The following is a 22,799-nucleotide window of genomic DNA, read 5'->3' as shown; positions in this document are numbered from 1 at the left end:
CACAGAACTACAGTGGCTGTCATATGATCACCACAGAACTACAGCGGCTGTCCTGGTTGCCACATAGAAGCAAACCGGTCATCACCGTAACTGTAGAATAGTTGGGAATTAGAATGGTTGTCATGGTTGCGGCAGAACTATAATTGTTGTCATGATACCAGCAGGCTACAGCAAGTTGCCATCATGATAACCATAGAATAATGCTTGGTATGGTACAGTTAATTTCATTCACCATATAAATGCTTTGTTGTCATGGTAACCATAGATTTTACGATATCAACTCTATATGGCACACATTAGAATCATATTTTGTCTTCTTTCAATTGCACTAACACAGCATCAGAAGTTTGCTCTGTCATGATAATGAGCTCCGGTAAAGGACGCCGTTTGGGCTCATCGTTTTCTTCATGATGACTTTTTTGTACTGTCCCCACGTGTCCTGCTGGGTCAGGGACTCTGTGGCCTTGTCGGGCGAGACAACGTCGTTGTGCTGGGGAGGCGAGAAGACTTCGTGTCAGTAAACCCTCTACTAGACAGTAATCACTGAGCAACCGTACATTGCATTTGTGTAACCCATGATTTCATATAATTGGAATATGATGCATATGTTGGATGGAAAAGAATGAAAAAAGAACACAAAACATTTAAAAAAAGCTAAGAAAGTCATTGAGCAAATCTGGCCGCTCAGTGGCCGTAGTGCAGTCGAAGTGGAAAGGGGATCAGTGAAAAAAAAGGCTAACAGGTGCTAGGGATAGTTTAGATAAGGCGATATATGGACGAAGGAATCCGGAAGAATCACAAATCTTGCAAAAAAAACGAATATAAAAGAAAGGAGTATAAATATTGGGACGACAAAATCGACTCATACAGCAATACTTTACAAAGTAAACACAGCTCGTCTTGTTCCTAGACGTTGCTACGAAAAGCTGTAGCGACTTTGTACAACTATGAATATCTTGACACTGTAAATATTATGTAGTAGTGCATATTAGACTTACTGCTGCCTGAATCTTCATAAGTGCCTGGTTACTGGCGTACTTCAGGAAGAACCTCTTGTTGATGAGAACTAACTCCGCTCCATCACTCACCTGGTAAGGTAGGAACAATGATTAGGTATTATCATATCGGTATCATCAAATAGTCCGCTTCGCTTACTCTGTGGTTTATTTCTGTGGTTATATTAACCGACCATGGCTTACTACATACCCTTCAAACAGAGGATAGGCTCCGGCTGTTGTTGTTTTTTTGTCGTTTTTATCGGGGTTTCTTGAATCCGCCATAGGTTTTGACAATACAATATACAATTCAAACAAAATAGAAAGCCCGATAAAAATGACTAAAAAAGCGTTAAAAAAACAGCCGGAGCTTAACCTCTGCTTGGAGAGTATTGCTACATGGTGTATACCTCAGGGCAGGTCATGAACACTATAATCATAGCAAATGTTAAAGCTTTGATTGTTTCTATATAATAACGAGTGTGTATGTGTTCTAAGGCAATGTTGTTATGTCCGTGAAAATAATGATATCGCTTCGGGTCTGTATGTGTGATTGTCTTGACATGTGTGTTCAAGTTTGATCACATTGGCTAGGTTCCAAGTTTGTTCCCGGCCGACTTATAAACGGAGACTGCCAGGATGCAAAGGTTGAACTGGCATGCGTCTAGTTGTTTGGGCAGGCTGTCAAGAAGTGAATGTTAACACATGTCAAAAAGTCAAGAACCCGATGATGTCATGTGCCCGAGAGGGTAGCATGTACATGTAATGTGTGGAAAATGCACATAGTGCGTTATACTTGCCGAGAAATAATTTTTTTAGATATTCCATGTTTTGATTGTTACTTACCAAGCTGACTGATTGCACCTCGTCCTTATACTCGTCATCCGGGTCCTTGTAATTCTTCAGCAGGTCGCTAGTACCCTGTGGAAACAATTCAAAACGAAGATATTCTTTCATTTGTTCTCGTTCCTTTATTTTTTTTCTCGGATATCACGTTGAAAGTTAAAATGGGACCTAAAGTGGTTGTAATGCCGGGGTAACGTTTCCAAACCGGGGTCCGGTCAGGCTGTTAGCGGAGACGAAAAATACATGTACGCATCAAGAAATATTCACAAATTATACTTATGACTATTTTGTCAACATTCTGTGAGTTTTTTTCATATCTTATATCACATTTTCGTGCCCACAAACTAACCAACCGGGCACCGGTTTGGAAACGTGGCATTGACCAGAATTTAACTCAGGAAGACGTTGGGATAGAGATTCTTGATAGAGTGGTGGAGGACGGCTTAAGATGGTACAAAATATGTACCTAATATTATGTAGACATGTCCAATAGCTAGAAGGTCATCATTATAAAAACGAACTGCACACGTTCTCCAACTAAAAAAAGAAATGGTGGAACGTAATTTTTGACTGAATCGCTCATTTCTCTTCCGCTTTCCAACCCAATCGCTCTCAACTCATGACTTCATGAACGTGTGACGTCAGCAGTGCGTCAAAGGTTTTTGGAAGTCAATATCGCCCCCACCCCCCCACGTAGCGTAGCGTAGCGTAGGTATCGACTAAGAAAGTCTTTATATGATGATGACGAATCCGTCACACTTATCAAAAAGAGTAGGGGACCTTCCCGGTGTGAGTGGATCAAACCTTAATCTCCAAGCAGATCCACGGTTGTATTTGACTCCCTTTAAGCTTTGGCCGACTATACTCCTTGGCCATGGCCGGCTTTGATACTAAGTTATGGCACCGTAGGATCTGCTTGGAGATTAATCAAACCTTACAGCCGGTATTTAAGCCACAAAATTTTCAGCAAGTTGAAGTTGGTAGACTGAAACCAAAGAAGAAGGATCAAGAAGAACTTACGAAGATTTCGCCCGGACCGACGAAACCCAGTTGCAAGTACGCGTGTCTGACTGAAGGCGCGTCACCCCTCCAAGAGTCGTTGACGGTGTCCTGTAAGAAGAGCTGAATGTCCCCGTCCGCGTGGGGCAGCTTCCCGACCCGGGACCTCCCCACCTCCGATCTACGGCTCCGGGCCGACGTCTCACCGCTCCCCGGGCTGTGGGGATGCCTCAGGGGAGGGAGGTGGATCCGTCCTCTCTGCAAAGTTGAAAAGTACATATTTCAAAGATCTCACGATATCTTGGAATTCAAAGCCTCAAACAGGTGTATACGCGGTCAACAGTATATGTTACTCTTCAGGCAGAGGTTGGTGGGAGAAGATTGTGGAAATTTTATGATACACCCCGTATTCTGTCCGCACTCCCCGTGCCACTGACGGGCCTCTTCACCACCAACCGCAGCTTGGAGAGTAATATGTGTCTTTTGATCACCCTCAGTCACTCTACGGTAAACATAGGCCTAGGCCTAAATACCTGCGCAAACACAGGCCCAAAAAGTTATACTTTATGAACTTTTAATGTGTCTACTGATCACTTCTTGTCAATCGATGACGTGTTCATGGAAAATATATAGAAACACAGACAAGCAGACCGATCATATACAATACCTCCCACAAAAGTAAAATATCTATGATGTGCCATGTCTGATAAACAACTAGTTCTACCAACTCAGACCTGTACTTCCTGCACTTTCTGACATCTACTTGGACCGCTAGTCTTTACATAGATAGGTTGTAGGGGTGTATACTGTAAAATTATGTGTTCCTAAAGCTTCATACGGACAGTTCCTAAGTCAGTTTACTTCCAACAGTGACTGTTTATTAAAGGTAGAAAACGTACCTCCAAATTTTCGATTTAGCTAATAACATACGTGACTGATGAACTTCTTCAACGATATCTCGATATTTATGCGAACAGTTACAAACTCAAGCTCTTACCGGTTTTCTGACACGATTTCTGGAGTTGATGTTTGAGTTGATGTTTGCAAAGGACGTGAGGAACGGGTCCTTCATGGCCTCAAGCAGGTCGTCTTCAAAGTTATAGCTCTACAAAAAAGAACAAATTAATTAGTTTGAGACAATCTGCAGCATCAACAATTGTAATCATATAGCACGGACACTTAGGCCATAGCCTACTAGAGTACAGTACAGGGGTATACGTATGCACTTGCGCCACAGACAGATTCTTTCTTAGTCACTGTTCGCTCTGTGTCGTTTATTACCGTAGATATACATCCCATATGTCACTAAAGGGGGAAAAGAATACGGGTACTCACTGAAGTGTAGAGCGGCCACGTTGTTTTTCTCTTCGCTTGAAGTTGATGTGACATCATTACTGTAATATATGAAAAAGAATTGTCATCTGCAAACAATTTGTTCTGTCGAATACAAAAAAAAATCAAGAATAAATCAGGATCAATCCAAACATGTTTGAAAAAGTTCACTTTTTCTCTAGGTGAAGCAGGTGGTTTTGTTTTGTTTGCTTTTGGCGATTAGTTGATAGTTATTGCAGTACTCTTACTGTCCGCATGGCTGAAGGGCCGGCCGCACGCCACGTCTTCTGGCCGTTTCCCGCGGAACAGGTGGGAGTTGTTGGCGCTTTCTACACTCTGCCGCCGGACCAACTTGCACTTCCCCTGTACGGATACAAGTAGATAACATTTCATGGATTCCTATATCCAATCACTGTCCTATATTAGATAACGCTGAAACAAGAACAAAATGGCGCCTTCATATATGCTTCATATATTCATATATGCTCTTTCACAGAGTTCACTACGCAAGCGCGAGCAACAGGTATCCTGGGTAATGGGTAATATGTCAAAGGTGAAAGCCCACCAGATGTAAACAGTCTCTTCTCGACCATTGTTAAAATTTGCGTGACAATGTCAGGATCGTATGTACTGGCGCCGGCAAAATGGAGAAGTTGTTACATTCATGGGAATTTCACCTTTGACACATTACCCAGAATTCCTGTCGCCCGCGCATGTGTATTATCATTACAAACTACAGCTGATAATCAGTAATAGATTTCCGTTTTCGTGTTGTAAAGCCATCGTACTTATTTCTAGATGGTAACTTACCGATTTAACGATGTACATCCAATTTGTCTCTGCGTTCTCCTTCAGAATTAACTTGTCCTTCCTGCAAGATAAGGTACAATTTACGACTTACTGTACTTGTATTTAAAGTACCTTACCGTACTTGTACTTGAAGTGCCTTACCGTACTTAAAGTGCCTAAGTCACAAATGACACATACATAAATCCAACATTTTGTGATAAACATTAACATTACTAAAAATGACGTTTGTGTAAAATATGCATCAAATCCTAAAATTCTCATTACGGTAACATACATGTATACACAATAGATATAGAAAAGGGACATGTTCCGTATACATACGATAGTTTTGACAAATATGTCTCACCCGTAATATCTCTGTATAACCGCTTCCTTGTTATCTAGGAACAGTTCACATGGAAAGTCTCGGAACAGATTGAGGGTCCTGTATCGGGAAAACGATCAGTGAATTTCGTATATTCGACAGTGATGATAATATGCTTGGAAGCACAAGCAAAGTTATCGGATGTTTAACCAATATACATTCTGTATAAATGCTACTGTGAGGTGAGTACAACTCAAAAGCAACGAAATAATTGAAAAAATTACCTGAGAAAATCTATCGGTGGCTCCGACTGGACGTTTTGTAGATAAAAGTAATACTGTAAATGGAGAGAAATGATATTGAAATTGGCACTTGAAATGCCTATTTATTGTAAGAGAAAGCTTGTAATTTTAGATAATTGTTTCCAAATAAAGATACAGTGATTTCGATCCATTTTTATCGTCCTATGAAGGGTTATTCTTCCACTGGTCATGAAAGAGAAGACAGCTGCAGACGCTATGTATTTACAGGTTGTACGGCGGAAATTCCCCTAGCTCTTTTCGACAAGCACAGCGATCAGTGGACCACGTGCACGACTTTTAAAACGTCCCGTCACAAGGACTGCGACACTTTACAGTAGCGTGCAAGTCAGGTGATCAACAGCAATCGGGATTCGATTAGATTTCAAGACAGGGCTTTAAGACCACACAGGCTACCGATCAGTGCAATAGCTATCCCTATATATTGATATCAGCCATTAAAACAAGATAAATATTAACATTTGACATTAATACATGTATTAAAAGTGATATTTTACCTCCCGTTCTATCAGTAGCACCTCCACCTGTCCCTTACACACCATGGTGTACTCTCCTGGGGACTGGCTCTCCATCTCTTCGGACTACACAGAAGGAAAAATACATCATGTTTGTTTCTTTGTTTGTTTGTTTGTTTTTATATGATTCTCTCCTCACCTCACCGGTCCCATAGCCTCACCGGCTTGATTCACACAAGGAGAAAACACGTTTAGGCGTAACAAACCATAGCGTAACTATATAATGATAATCCATACCAAAACTGTTACATAAGAATCAATAATGATAAGAATAAGAAGCATTCGGAAAGCCATAGTTTGTTGTTTCAGCTACCATCACACTTTTTCTCATTTGCTTCAAAAGGATTCAAGCAGAATTTCCAAATGATTGACAACATAATCGTATTTACTAGTGTATTGTTTCATTTATTGTTGGAATGAAAAGTATTACTTTGAAATGTTCCTATTGTGTCTTTTCTGCATGATGCTATTGTGATCTTAAGATGTAAAATTCATTTGAAGCGAAAATTATCCTTAGATGGTGCGTATCGTGCAGAAAATTTAGCCTCCGTTGCAGTCTTCGTAACGGGGCTGTTTTGGGGGGGGAGGGGGACGTTGGTTCGCTCGTATCGCATCCCGTCTCGTATGATAGCGAGACGGGGCAAAGACTCGCTCTCACGTGCACGGCAAACTCCTTTCCACAGCAAACTCCCTTCCTCGGCAAACAAGAGAACATAGCCAACGTTGAAAAACAGCCCCGTTACGAAGACTGCAACGGAGGCTACACAAAAATGAACTTACACTTGAATTTTTGCCCTTGGCCAGGAAGCCCATGGACTTGGCGACATCGCTTGACGCTGAGAACTGGTACAGGCGCACTAGGTTGACTGGGGTGAAGGAAGAAAATACACAATAAATTGGACTATAAGTTCAAAAAGGTATGTGCGGATAGATCCTTATTTTACGTTTTTTTAAGTTGCCTTTACGTTTTTTAAAGATGATTATTAAAACTCATTTAAATTTATTTTAAGAGTTTAAGCATCGTTACGGCTCAATTATGTGTGCTTGAATATGATCATTAGGTGCTTATAGGCGCGGATAGATCCAGGTGGGAGAATTAACCCCAGCCAGTGATAGATTGTGTAAACACAGGGTTAGTCCTACACTGGATTTAAAGACAGGCGTCACAAAATGCCCCCCCCCCCTCCCTCCGTACTGTAATCAGACAACCAATCAGAGGTCACCATTCTTGTTATACATCTAGGAGACTTTCTTGGAAATTGAACCAGGGAAACTGTTCAAATTGTCTGTGCCTATTTGCCCACGTGTAGTTTCCGGGTGTGTTCTACTGAACCAGACATTGGATTGACTAACGGTCCTCGCGTGGCAGTCAGTTGCTTTTTTTTCATACTGACGGTATTCCGGCTCATTCTTGCTATCGTGGGAAGGGGGCTTAACGATGTGGGCCAAGGAGAATTTCTTGGAACCTGAGTCGTCATGGGTACTGTTTGAATTGTCTGTGCCTCTTCGCCCACGTGCATTTTCCGGTGTGTTCTAAACCAGACATTGAATTGACTAACGGTTCTCATAGCAGTTTGTTTCTTCGAGTGGTAAGCAGAGTGCTGAGGCTGCGTCACTTAGCAGAACGTCCTGGTATGGTGTTTAATATTTGACTCCACTCCTATCCAACTATATGTGAGAAAGCTATCAGCTCGGGTAAAAGGTACGTGGTGCGATAGCTCTTTTAAATCCGTGGTTCAGTCTGAATTGTCTTACAACGTTTCCTATTGGACATCTGAAATTGTCTTCATTCATAGTTAGAGTATAAAAGACCTGTATCTTCCAGATCACTTCAGTGTCACTGACGAAGGATAGTAGATTGTATCCGAAACGTCTGACCGTTTCAAAACCATATCCAGTTGCTTGAGTAACTACTTTTTGTTGTGGCAGTAGGTCGTTATCCACTGTGGCTAGAGCACGGTATTGGGAGTCGGAGCCCTTTCCTTTCCTTTCACCGTATTTTACCTCCCCAGTCGGAGTAAATGCCAATTTTTCCATCTGGGTGGAGTGATAAAAATCGTGTAAAACGACTTTCCCAGGGGCACAGCATCGGTAGCATAACAGGGTTCGAACCCAGTGTCTGTGAGTTCTGGGCCAAGCACCTTGCAGTTGCTTGATGACACTAACCTACAGCATCAAGAAGTGTGATTCCTGACTGAATATGAACGTACGTAACTTGTTTTTGCTCGCTACTTTGGTATCTCTCCAGTTAGAATGTCACTGTCTGCCAACCAAGTGCAAGACAAAGACATTCCGTTTCTCAACATTGGGGGCATTGGTTAACTGTCGGTGCCTCGGCCTTCCGACGTTTCCTCGCGATATACCACCTAACACTGGTCGACTTGAACTCTCAACCAACGCCATTCGAAACATCACGTACCTACCACCATTGCCGAAACTCTACACACTCGATCTGACTTGGAACTCCATCGAAGTTTTTTCATGGGATTCGCTGCGTAATTTGCCTGCTTTGGAGTATCTGCTTTTGCCTAGTAACCGACTGCGATACGTAAAACTAGACATCGTCATCGGACATCTTCCTAAGTTGAAGTTTGTAGACCTGAGGGACAATAGACTTGAATCATTCTCTGAGTACGAACTGGGATGGCCAAAGGTGACAACAACAATGATCGGCGGGAACGCTTTTCGCTGTGACTGCGACCTCGCATGGCTTATGGTCAAACTAAAGTGTCTAGAAACCTGCCAAGGTGAAAAAGACCACGCTTGTTGTGAGTCCTGTGGAGCCTGCTTTCTGACTTACAGCAAAACTAAAGACCGCCTTTTCTGTAGCAGCCCCAGTAGGCTGAATCGGCTCCCTTTGTCAAGCGCCGCTGAGCGGAATGCTTGTGAACTGCATCAGTCAACCACATTGCCGACTACTGATGTTCCAGTAACGCTGACTACAGACTCTACGCTTACCCAGCCATGGAATGTCGTAATAAACACGGAGGAATCCTACAAGACCTACAGCTTGACAACGTTACCGATAAAAAATAGTACACGAGTCAGCACCACGAGAGGAAGAAATGAACAAGTTCTATTTCTCTACATCGCCATTATCACGGTTGAAAGCTTGCTAACTCTGATATTTATTGTCTGCTTCTTCCTCGTTCGGCGCAATCGCATCGGGCATGTCAACATGGGGGTAGATTAGCCTCTACCAGGCTCCACAGGTCGCTGGAAAAATAGAAGAACTTGGCCAAATAAGACAGAAAACACGCCAGAGGAGTTAAATAGTTGAGGAGTGCAGTTCCAGTCTGAGTACTCAATATTTTGTCAGTTTCCAGTTTTGATCTGGTCTGGGCGGGTGGGATGTCCACAGCCATAGCATCACTGTATGTCTCAGCCAGTCCGGCCAACACTCCTAGGCCAATTATCTCCTACTAGGCTTCTATTCCTAACTTGCCCAAAGTCCCCTTATTCGACCAGGCTTGGGTCTGGTAGAGACTACTTGTTGATCAGCTAGACCTGTAATTCAATTGTACCAATCTATCGGACCCCGATACCCCAGTTCGTCTGGAGGAGGTTCATTTTTAATACACTTTAAGGTTTAGACCGCTATATGCCATTTGTTGCCGTTATGAATAGGGAATGTAGTGTACCAAAAACGGCTGATTGCATTAAGGAATATCAATTATTCTGCTTACCTCTGCCGGTTAAGACGTAATAGAAGCGTTCGGGTTTTCTCTGTTGGAAGGCAATCACTCGGCCGTTGTCGTACCTATATGGGGTTATAAAAAATCCTTGAAATATAGCAGAATTTAGAAAATATTTACCCGTATAATCTGCTGTAATTTAATGACAAATGTAAGAGTGATGTTCACGTATTTAGTACGTATCTGTTGTCAATTTATGATTATGATAATGACGTCCAGGCAAATCTTCTATTCAACTTTGATAATTTTAAGTTGAATTTGAGCCAGAGCTGTATGTAAACGCAAAGAAGTACTAAATGTTTTAACGTTCACATTTCTGCACAAATAACACCATATTAAACAAATTGGCACCAAAACCATTATTGTTCTGCAACGCATTTTTTACTTGAATGAATGTTATTATTGTTAATAACATTAATAAGGCACAACCGCACTCCTCTAGAACAAAGAGTCTGCCAATTTTGTACCTCAAACATGATAGAAGATGAAGTGCACTTCACTGTTGATTGCGATATGTATGCGAATGATAGAAATACTCTATTTAGTTATATAGAAAGTAGATTCCCTCATTTTAGACACATGAGTAGCACTGACAAGTTTATATTTCTCATGCGTTTTGACAAACCGACCATAGCGAAACCCATACAGTCCTACATTTTCACTATTACCAAGAAGCGAGAAGAAGCCGAACTTTTGTGTTAGACTAGATTTGTGACACTTTTATGTGTGTATATCTTGACTTGTTGTGACCTGTACTTAGCTCGGTTGGGCAAAATTGTACAATAAAGGTCTTCATTCTTCTTATTGTTAATGAATGAATGAAGACCTTTATTGTATATACATACCCACTGGGTTCAGTACAGGTCACAACAAACGATACAACATGATATACTACTATGTAACAGTATCTAGATAGTTCTAACAAGGAGGTAAAAAATCACAGCCTCTCTTTTTTTAACCTCCAACAAGTTGAGCCACATGGTGTAGTAAATTGAGGTCATTGACCCCGCCAGACTAACCAGTTGCCTATGGACTATACCACAATGCATCCAAGAAGGGGGTGTCGGTCTGTAATGCTGCCGTAAATAAAACATGACTACAAAACTACACTGACTACAGCTAGCTGAAACTTGTCTGGTCCGTTTCCTATATCCCTCTCCGTATCCTGTATATTAAGCTGACTACAAATAGCTACAGCAACAATTGTAGCACTTTGTAGCATGACTGCCATAAAACTAGTGCATGTACTAGGGCCAGGGGGCTCTAAAATTACCATGTTTCTTTGCACTCAATAACTACCCTCGTACCAAAATCCAAAAACCAAAATTATAGGTACAAACACACATACACCGCCAAAAACAGTACCCCCATCAGAAGAGAACCTCCTTCACAGAGGTAACGATAGTTCATCTTTATCCGTGGGGTAGCCTATATCCGTTGTAGTGAAAAGGAGGGCATTCGGGGATGTCAAGTCGGCGGACATTATTTTTCTGCAGTTTTTGAAAAAAAATGCAATCTTTAAACTTCCGTCCGTAGCCTTGACATTCCTAAATAGCCATTTTTTTTAATACAACGGATATAGGTTACCCCACGAATAAAGGTGAACAAGCATTAACTACTGTACCTTTCATAGGCCACACATCTGGCCACTTCGTTCTCCATGTCGGTCGGGAAGACAGAGAATGGTTTGGTGGACTTCAGGTATCTGATGATCTGTGAGGAACAATAGAACAATTAATGGGTAATTATTGCGTCTTGTCTGTGTATGATGAATGACAATTGACACAGCAATTATACCAACCGTACGCAATCAGTCAAATTGCGCATTTTGCATAATAATGGAGGTAATATTAGGCTCAGCAAATTTGTAGTTTGTTATCTGTAGAGCCCAGAATGGGAAATGAGGGTGCGGCTCCAAATTAACAAAAATAGCTCCTTATTTTAACAATTTCATTAATGCTATGGTCATTTTTCCAAACCCGGGTCCGGCCGGGATGTTTGCGGGAACAAAAATAAAACTGTTTATCAATGAATATACACAAGTTATGGCTAATTTATCATGCGGTCATACTGTAGTTAGTTGAAATACACGTAGAATACTCTTTGAATGCCGTTCGATATTTCTTCACTTCAAATGTACTGGGAGAGTTTTTAGCATGTCAAAAAGTTTCGGGACATCCAAAAGAACGGGCACAAATATCTCGAATGCAGTGAGAATTTCTAGAATACACTACGAAGAATAGACAAGGATTTTAATTCTGACGGCATTCCGGCTAATTCTTGCTCTCGTGTGAAGGGGCCTTCAACAAGAGCCCACCTTTTTGATCTGGTCCTGGCTCCGTATCTCAGGTGGAGTGGTGAGGTGCATCTCCAACTCCCACCCGATCTGTGCAGAAAAAAAAAGATAGACATGGTTTAAAGATCGTTCGTATTGAGACCCCGTTCACACTCAGAAAAATGATTCGAATAAAACATTAATCCAAATAAAACATTTTCTATCCGATCCAAAATTGTGTTCAACTGAATCTCAATAACCTAACGTTATACATTTCCAAACTGGACCTCGGCCGGGCTGTATAGATAAAGAAATATACACAAGTAATGCCCACGACTATATTCTCTTAAAGTTTTGTATAGTTTGATGTCTTTTATAAAGTATATAATACTTCGAAAGCTGCCGGTAGGGCCCAGGTTTGAAAATGTGACGTAGGTCTAGGTAGGTCTTACTGAAATTCTGTACCTTGGAAAATTCTTTTATCATTGCAAATCTCTTTTTGAGGCATTTATTATGTTTCCGAGGGTAAACATTTTGTTTTTGTAGCCGGGTTCCAATTTTTCTTCCGAATTTTAAAAGCCAATCAAAATTCAGATTTTTTTCTTCCGAATTTAGCCAATCAAAACTCAGGTCAAAATGCAGAAAAAGGCGGCAGCCGTTGGCTAAATTCGGAAGAAAAATTGAATCCCGGCTACAAAAACAAAAGTTTTTGTAGCCGGGATTCACTGCATAACTAGATCGTTAAAAAGAAGTAAATCTATGTGGAGATCAGGAGATACTGAGTATATTAGAAGCTTGCTTGTGCCAGATGTTTACGTACGCTGCTTTTGTTGGAGTAGTTCTTAGAGCTGAATGGAGATGATGATGATGATGACGATGTGTCATCAGAGGTAGCCTGGGGCATTCCAGTGTCTGCACTGTTATCCGTGTGATACCTGTAAGAAAATGTACATCATTGTCAGATTACCATTGTTATGTGTGTATACAATTGCAAGGTGGGGGCACTACTAACGAACTCGTGGCTACATTTACTACAGGTGGTATCTCATTGCACTTGCGGCACAGGTGCGGCACTGCGGGGTTAGAAAAATACTCAACGAATTTCAGACATAAAGAACGAATCTTCTTACGTTTCGCTTATTTTGTTGTCTTCTAAGTCATGAATTTACGTATTACGAAAATATGTAAGTTAGAGTCCATTCCAAGACACCGTGCGGATGTTTGTTACCATTGTTTAGAATTGATTTTAAAGTTTTGTAATTATATGTCTAGGACATTTGATACTTCAGAAATATTTTTAACACTGTTTCAACTTTATAAATATTTCCCTGGTCCTGTAAAACTTTGGAAATATTCATGGTGTGGAATTGGATACTTCTAATGGTTTCTAAATAATGATAACAGCATTCTACCATTATTTACCATTTTCTACCATTTTCTACCATTTTTTGTAAATGGTTCAGTGGGCTGGGAAGATAGCAATTCACACATCCTTGCAAAGTATGGTTGGGTGCCATGCAACAATGGCCCACCACAAAGGATCCACCAGTGCCCAGCAGTGAAATTTAAAAATATACCAGGCAGACAAAAGGGGCTAACTTTCATGGGGCAATAAATTAATTCTACCATTTGGCAAGGTTTACCATTTTTTGTAAATATTTCTAAAAGTGAAAGAATCCTGCAGATGTTTGAAAATTATTGTAAATAAAGAGATTTTTGTGTGATCTCTTTCAAAATGTTTCCAAAGTATTCAAAGGAATTAAAATAGATTCAAAATTCCATATTAATTTTTTTGAAAAAGTTATAACTGTTGGGGCTTAGACGTTCTTTTATTCAAAACGATTCCAACTTATTACAATTATTGTCTAAAAACCCTCATGGTGTCTCGGAATGGACTCTATAAAAAAATTGGCGAAAATGACTCAACATTGCCGCCGTGAACGAACCCCGCAGCGCCGCACCAGTGCTCCAAGTGCAGTGAGATACCACCTTTAGCGATTTATATAACCGGGAAAGATACGTATATGTATAGATAATGAACTCTAGCGCTCTATTTCAAATATTTCTGTCTGATACAAAGCACACCGTTCAATTGCTTAGTGAAAAACCATTCCTAATGCCTTAGGATTAGAAACATTTTCAAACCAGTGCTCGTCGATGCGATTTTGGTTTATTTTTTAAGGGGGGTTTCCTCGCTATTTCATTTCATTGGGGAATAGATAACAATCTAGTAGTCTTTATTACATTCAGCAACAATAATTTCAGATCCCAAACGCTCTCTCGTTGTCAATGATTACATCTTTTTCACCCATTCCTCCGTAAATCTCGCAGGGAGCCAGAGGCTCAACGAAAGATGAGTCAGGAATTTAGATAAGACTCTTCTTCTTAAGATAAGATTATCTCCGCCAATACACACCTCTTATACATAGCAAGTGTCGATTAAAGGAATTAACCCCACTGACATTATTATTTGTGTAGGACTTTGTACAACCTGCAGGAGATTTCATGCATAAAGCTGCTTTTGGACCCCCGCTGATAAAAGTGTTTTTGGTTGTCATTTCTCGCAAGCGTCCGTTCTTTGTGTTATGTTCTAGTAGACTTAAGCGTGTCACAATATGGTACAGTCAAAATACACATATTACAATTCAAAATAGGTAAAGACATAAGATATCGCTTTGAAAGTAGAAAGGATAGTTCATGTTAGGCTCACCTTATTGTGTCAAGATTAGAGATCGATATTTATTCGTCTTTGTTATTTACTGAGTAGAATTTGAATGTTTCTATTTTGTAGCTTGTATTTGACCTTACTAAAAAGACGCTATATTTTTGTTGTGCCCAGAAAGTTTCATATATGAATAATCTAAAGAGCGCAAAACATTTCAGCAATTTGAAGAACATATATAGAACCGTACCTGTCTCTCAATTTGCTCCAGGGTAGATAAGATGATAAAAATCGGGATTAGGAAAAAGACCACCTGGATTAACTTCTCAGCTTCTCATTGTACTCTCTCGTCCAAAAAGTGTCTTAAGATTTATCTAAGTGTCTTAATTGACTTACAGTCTAGTGGGTTCTTGTCAGCTTTTCTGTTTGTCTCCAAGACTACAAATGCAGACAGTAAAACGCATCTCAAGAAACATAAACAAGTGGTAGTAACATTATCTCGGCCAAATCTTGAAGGAGGAGAAAGAAGACATAGCTAAAGATCAGCAAAAGAGTTCTGGGTATTTAACGTACGTTTTTGTTACCTTTTAAAAGAAGGTTATGCTGTCGCTAGCGTTTGCATGTATGTATGCATGTATGCATGTTTGTGTGTATAGTTGTGGTTTTATTCAGCAAAATAATTCAAGAAGCTATGAATGAATATTAATTGTCATAAAACTTGGTATGTGGTTAGGTATTGTCCTTTCAAAGAAATTATTGGATTTTTGGTCCCTAGTGGCTTTGCTTGATACTGCAGCAGAACTTCCGTTTTGACAGCTCGTGCTCTATGCAAGCTAAAGTCACAATTTTGGGGTGTTAATTACGTAGGTCTCATGTCCTGAGGAACACACGTGACATAAGTTTGGGTCTACTAGCGGATTCTTTGGGAACTACAGGGGCGTTTCAGTTGCTGACTTTGGAACAGAATATAGATTGAGAAGGGATGAATAAATATTTATGCTTTTGGACCTTTACGTTTCATATTTTGTCGATAGAGCTACTAGTGGAGTTCTTTCTAGTTCAGATTTTCTTTTCTTTTTTTGCTTTGGATACTTAGGAAACAAATTTTATAAGTTGACTCCACCACCTTAATAATAAGATATACGATTCTAAGATAGATTTTTTGTGACCATAAACATAGATGACAAACCTTCTTCTGAAGCGGCTACAGTTGACCAGAATCATGAGGATCTCCACAGCGTGTCGAAACCTCGCCAGACCCTGCACACAAAGGAACGATGAAAACAAAGTGTTACTTAACCACAATGCACAAGAACTATGGAACCTGTTTAGCGATAAGAATTGGGGTTAGATGGAGTGGAAGACGATAATTATAAGAAGTGCGAGCTACAGACAATGGAATATATTTATCGGAAATATACCTAAGAAAGACAACATAAAGATGATTTCGGACCAGCTATAATGATCAAGTAAACTTGATTAACGGTTTTTTTTTTTTTTACGTTGTGTGTGTTTTCTTGTCTTTTAAATCATGTCTTTACATCTTGCATCATATACATCCCAAATTATGATGATGAAATCGAGAGATCCAAGTTTGGTCGCTGTATGGGCGCTAAAGTTGCACTCTTACTGCACTTGCGTCAAGCTTGCGTCAATGCGGGGTTCGTTCACTGCGTCACTGTTTTGTTTTTTTCTCCGATTTTTTATAGTTTAGATATTGCGTAATACGTAAAAGTATAACTTAGAAGACGACAAAATACACAAAAAGTAAGAAAATTCGTTCTTTATCTCTGAAATTCGTTGAGAATCTTTCGAATCCCACAATGACGCAAGCGTGACGCAAGTGCAGTGAGAGTTCACCTTTAGATTGGACCCTTGATGCCATATTTGGAATATCATGCAAATGTCAAATGTACTAAAAAGATGCACTGAAAAGACAACAAAACACACAAAGCATAAAACAATTCGTTTTGAATTTATGAAAATCGTTGAGCGATTTAATTGTAGTGAACTCGTGGCAAGGTCACTGACCTCGTAGGATGTGAGAGGGGGGTATCAGAGACCGCCGTTTAGTGGAAAGGGGGGCATTGGACGGGAATTTGGACCAGATAGTGGGTGCAGTCTTTGTCGCAATAGACAGGTAGACAGGATTAGATAACGCACATAGCCAACAGATAGTTTTGCCTGGCGGTTTGATTCAAAGCAACATACAGATATGTGTTGTGATAAGACAGTGACTAGCCATGTAATCCATCCGCCGGGATCATCACCTGAGAATGTAGGTCGTGTTTGTACATAAAACAAAACACTACAACAACAAAACCGTTGTTATGGAAACACAACCACCTTCTATACACCCAGCAAAACGTAAAACGTTGCTGTACTTGACAAAGTTTTGAAAAGACGCAAAATCATAAAATAACAATAGATTGTATGAGAAAAATAGCCAAACAAAATCCCCACACTTCAAGCCACTACTTTAGTCTCGACTTTACGACTGTGTTTCGGTAAACAGATAGTACCACTTTAAGGCTTGTAAGAGCACTTAATAGTTTGTACCAGGCGAGTACAAAAAGTCTACGTAACGTTAGACTGCCTAGTTTTTCAGTCATCGAGCCAACGTGCGTCTCAAAGCAAACAACAGCGTTTTGTACTACCTGGTAGAAAAGATAGTCTTACATTGTGGTGTCAGAAAGTGGGATCTGTTACGGCCGTCAGATCTAGAGATATGTAGCGCCACCAAGGTAATTTAGGTACAGGTCCAAAATAGCGGTACTTCAATGTATTGGTACTGTACTTGAATAGACTTACACTCAGATGTGTAGCGTTTTTTAGCTATTTTGCTACAGAAAAGATTTTGGGGGTGATTTTTCTTTATATTCTCTTGAAAACATAGGTTCTCTGCAGTCTACACATATATTCCGATAACTGTTTATTGCATGTTTCTGTTATCATGGAATGAATGACCTTTAAAGACCACAATCTACTTTTTCTAATAGTTCAGGTACATGTACTGCTTCGGACGTGTATCTAACCCCCTGTATATGCACATGAACCCGATAATAAACATTACGTTGAGATACACATCTCCAGTCAAGCAAACAGAAGTAAAGGTTATGTACTGAGGTAGATATATATACAACTATTGATTTTAACCTTCACGTGAATCAGATTCCAGTGGTAAACTTATATCAACGTACCTTCAAGTGACTTGTGTACATTTTCTTGAAATCTCTCGGATGAAGTTCTTCTAGTTTCTGTAAGAAAAAGTTCAACTTTATCAGATGATACACTCAAGAATTCAAGAAGCAACTTAACAAAAAAATGCAACAACAAAAAGCAACAGAGGGTAGTCAATTATAATCTCTCTTGTTCAGCGCAATGCAAGGCCCTTGTCTTATGCTTATTTCTTATGTATAAGATATAGTTGATATTAAAGAAAGTTTTTTAAGAGTGACATAAGTATCTCTATAAGTGTACTGTATGAACGGTAGGTGTATGAACGCAACCTTTGTATAAATATGTATGTTTTGTTGGTTTTCTTAAGTCTACATTCATCAAACGAGTAGTTCGAAATTACAAAACTTAAGATACCGCTTATTGTACTTAAAGCCTTTGAGTACTAAATTGCTGTCATGTACACGCTCTAGATATCTCTGCTAATCAACAAATAACTTGTAACAGTGATACTGCTTCGGCGTTCCACCGGTATCTTCTGATTTCAAAGACAGTTAATTAACGGAAACACCATCTTCTGTGTTTGAAAGAATTAGATAACCAATGAGAAGCTTTGTTTGTGTACGAGGGGCGATCAATAAGTACAGCCTGAACGTTTTCAGAAATACGTGGCGGACGTGGCCTCCCCAAAAACGTACGGACAAATTGCACGTACGGCGGGTTGTGCCCTCAGCTTTACGGCACTGTATATAATGTTTGACAGGGCCAGAAGTGAGTCATCTAACGAACAAAAGACGGTCGAACTGTGTAACCTCTAAAAAGAGAAAAGGCATTGGCATTGAATACAGGAGTCCTGCTTGGCCTGAAAAATATTTATGCTGAACAACGTACACAAAATGGATATGTTATTTCAGTCACCGGGTAACCGGTAACGAACGTAGGGTTCATTCCTGCATGGTGGGTTAGGGTTTCATTCTAATATATCACTTTGACGTGAACCGTTAAACCATTTCGGGAATAGATACAAAATTGTGACCGCTATGTTTGCTCAAAGGTAACAATATATATCTACACACGGGTAGTTTTGTTACCAACGGAGACAAAGAAAACAGATATCGGCAAGACAGAACCGAAGCACTCTATCAATTGTACAAATTAGTACTTGACTTCAGTTGGGGATAAGTAAAACGGCTGTGGAAGGAGAGTAATGGGCTCTGCCTGCCAATACTGTACCCTAGACACAGTGGATAATTTATAACAACCTACTAGTACACTACCAAAAATAATTTTTTTTGTGTATCTTGTTTTTCTTCCTCACAGAAATCTTCCAGAAAGAAAATTTTTCTGTCCCCAAGAAATCTTAGAAAAACGTGCTTGTCCATGGGGCAAGCAAACTTTTGCTTGAATTTTTGAGACATTTTTGAGATTAATATTCTTACACCAAGAATACTTTTCTTACATCAAGAGCAAAAATTCTTATATTTCTTAAGAGTTATAAAAAAAGGAAGCATTTCTAGAATTTTTTTTCTTGCATCATAAGAAAAAACAAGAAGACTTTGCTTAAAGTTCCAGAAAATTCTTAGGTGTAAGAAAAATTTTCTTCACCAAAGAAGAATAAGAAAATTGAGAATTAAGATTTTTTGGTAGATTCTTGTTTTGCTTGTTTTGCTTAGAATTTTATTCTACATTTTCTTCTTGCAAGAATATTTTTCTTCATATAAGAATTGTCCATGAGGTAAGCAAAACAAGCAAAAATTATTTTTGGTAGTGTACTGTCCCTACGGCCCTAAAAAGGCTACGGTACTACCTTTAAATATACCTTCCGTCTATCCTTTGTATGTGGCACATTTAAAATATGTTACTAACTCGAGTTCGATGCCACATTGTCATTGTCATAAAGCAAATGAAAAACACAGTCTTACATTATGCTAACGTTAACGTTAACGTTAACGTTGATAGTAGTATTGTATGACGCAACACCGAAGTCAGTTCTATTCATTTTGTGCTCGTTTTCACCAACATTAGAACGGATCTAATTTTGAGCCAGTGTGAGCTTGTTTTTTTTTTTCAACTGTGTTTTTCAACTGTGATGGTGTAAACAAATAATTCAATAAGTCCGTCTGCTTTATTGAAAAAGAACACAAGCACACGTGAAGATGTTATCAATGACCAGTGATGAGTGATAAGATACAAGGAGGCGTGAACCTTGTCAAACGGACAAAGAAAGAAACGCCCTACTTGACGAGTTTTGTCTAAATGGAAGTAGAATAGAATTAATTTCTACCACAACAAGTGGCGCTATGGATTCACGGTTCATGATGCTATAGCTAATTCACCTTTATGCGTGGGGTAACCTATATTCGTTGTTTTTGAAAAAAGAGTATTCGGGGATATCAAGTCAATGGACAGTGGTTTCAAACTGATAATATTGCGAAAACATTGCAAATTAAAACCACCGTTCGTCCTGATAATTTGCCTAAAGGCCCTGTTTCTCAATACGACGGATATGGGTTACTCCACGGATAAAGGTGAACTAGCATTAATGGGGGTGACGAGAACATGTTCCATTGCTACATCGTACGGAAAATGTAGCCTCTACCAGGCGCCACAGCTCACTTGAAAAATAGTTGAAATTGGACAAATAAGACAGAAAACAAACTTAGGTCGCAAACTGTACTCTTCGGCCATCTAACTGCTCTGGTGTGTTTTCTGTCTTATTTGACCACTTTCTACTATTATTCCAGCGACCTGTGGAGCCTGGTTGAGGCTACGAAAAATACTTTGAATAGCACTTCGGAAAGTTCGCAAGTAACACGTTGGATGTGCTGACGATATAACGTAATTCAAAACACACAATGGAGGCCTACTGCTATTTAGGTTAATGTACAGACAATGACTACAACATGCAATTAATCTTCAAGCAGATGTTACGGTGACAAAATCGTTACTATCGCACAAGACTGTGTCCTCGAACCATTGACAGTAATGGTTTTGTCACCATAATATCTGCTTGGAGATTAATACATGTATTTGATCTTTTGATGAATATTTTCATACGATGCGTTACACACGAGCCCGCGATATTGATGTTTATGCTTTTGATATCTTATAATGAATTATTGTCATTTGCATGTTGTTCTTGATGCACTAGTTATACTATTACGTGAAAGACTAAATGTAGAATACACCTTGTACAAGGGCACTGGTAAAATAATTCAGTATATCACTATATACTGAACACTGTATTACAAAATAAACTTCCAAATCTACAAAGTGTACAAAGTCTTATAAACGTTAAGTACAAATGAAAAGGGGTACTCACGTGTACTAGGGCTCTCTTGGAGTCTCCCATCTTGTCTAAGGTGTGTAAGACGAAGCCACGACCGCTGACCATTCCGTTTACTTCTACAAGTCTCTTCCTTATAGAGTCCATGGTGTCTTCTTCTTGTGGCTGTCTAATCGACAAGAGTTTCTTCCGAGCCTCCATTCTCTTTTTATCGTCCCGACCAGTTAAGTTTCTCCCGTTGGAGCTCCCATGCCTTTCATTAGGATCCGGTACCCATAGGTGGCTCAAGTCTACACGGGACTCGGGCCGAGACGACCCCGAAGACGACCCCGATGAGGAGTCCGATCCTGCCGACGACACCTTTCGGGACAGCCCCTGGCTGACTTCGGGGAACTCGCCATTTCCTACCGGTAACTCATCGTCCCCCACACCGGTGTCGACTAAACCGTTTATGTCGTCTGTTACAGTGAATGAAGGAGGGCTTATACCTCTGTCATTGGTAGTTGTGGCCTGGACAGGCGATGGTGTTGTGGTGGCTTCATCGGCTCCGTTCGCGTCTCCCACCGGGAGTTCGTCAACAGTTTGCCGGTCGCCTGTGCTCGTCTCCCCGCCTGTTTCAGGGCTCTCACCTGCGACGTCTCCGCTCGAGTCCAGCCCGTTGCTGGTCTCACCCGGGGGACTCTCCTTCTCCTCCGCCATACAGACAACTACAGTTCACACGGCCATGTCGTTAAGTCGTTTCAAGTATTGTTTACTTAACTCCAGTCCTGACTACAGTACAGCCTCACCAACATTGATACCTGTCACACACCGGTTTACCTGTGCGTCTACACCCTTCTTATCACGTATACCTGTCGGAGAATTCTCAGCGGGGAAGACACTGCTAACAAAAGAAGAGATACCCCCGGGCAAAAATGCGCCACCTGTCCCGTACGGTTACCCTTATCTGGTTCGGTCAAGCAATATATCAGCTCTGGGGTCGCTATGAGTGTGTCACTCACACACCGGTGTAACACTGGATAGTGTTACCCGTCTCGCATGACCACATGTAAATCGGATACTGTATACCTGTGGCGGTAAGCGTAAACCGCTGTATTCACTACCAACCCCTCGCACGTCCAGTTATGAACAAAGGTGCTTCAATGTTGTGGAGCGGAGCAAGAACATTACACCGTGAATTATTGTATAACTGTTCTCTGTGGCTTTCTGTGTCAGGATTGGATTTACGCATTGCACGGGGCGTGGTGTATGAACGGTTACACGGATCGCTTGCTTTGTATGAGAGGGTCTTAGGTTGTTTACAATAACTTGGTGTTTATGGATGTTCAAGGCCTAGGGTGGCGAACCTGGTTATACGTTGTGGCATTCATCATTTGTGCGGTTTATGTTGGTAACCTCTACCGGGCTAGCTAGGCTGGTTATAGGGAGAGGATGATTTAGGAGTTTGTCCATGGCCACGCCAAGGGGAAAATTTTATCCTTTTCGAAATCCACGGACTCTCACTGCACTTGGGGCACCGGCGCGGCACTGCGGGGTTTGTAGATGACTCGACGAATTTCAGAGAACTTTCGTTTTGGGTATTT

At 40.4% G+C, this 22,799-nt stretch overlaps 1 protein-coding gene across 1 annotated transcript; it reads right to left on the bottom strand.

Annotated features, from left to right (window-relative positions):
- Positions 1-70: 70 nt before the first annotated feature.
- Positions 71-22,408, bottom strand: LOC118420174. The gene is made up of 19 exons (XM_035826887.1): positions 21,253-22,408; positions 17,954-18,010; positions 15,943-16,013; positions 12,912-13,026; positions 12,134-12,202; positions 11,441-11,529; positions 9,808-9,881; positions 6,902-6,987; positions 6,104-6,187; positions 5,571-5,623; positions 5,329-5,406; positions 4,983-5,043; positions 4,421-4,535; positions 4,176-4,234; positions 3,838-3,945; positions 2,862-3,098; positions 1,842-1,916; positions 999-1,088; positions 71-490 (listed from the first exon to the last, which is right to left on the bottom strand). The coding sequence occupies exons 1-19, from the start codon at positions 21,913-21,915 to the stop codon at positions 356-358; spliced, it is 2,319 nt and encodes a 772-aa protein (XP_035682780.1). The 5' UTR covers positions 21,916-22,408; the 3' UTR covers positions 71-355.
- Positions 22,409-22,799: the final 391 nt, after the last annotated feature.

Source organism: Branchiostoma floridae, chromosome 7 (genome assembly GCF_000003815.2).
Source record: "Branchiostoma floridae strain S238N-H82 chromosome 7, Bfl_VNyyK, whole genome shotgun sequence".
In the NCBI taxonomy this organism is placed as follows: domain Eukaryota; kingdom Metazoa; phylum Chordata; class Leptocardii; order Amphioxiformes; family Branchiostomatidae; genus Branchiostoma; species Branchiostoma floridae.
Note: the sequence above shows the minus strand (reverse complement) of the source record. Positions and strands in the feature narration are given on the sequence as shown.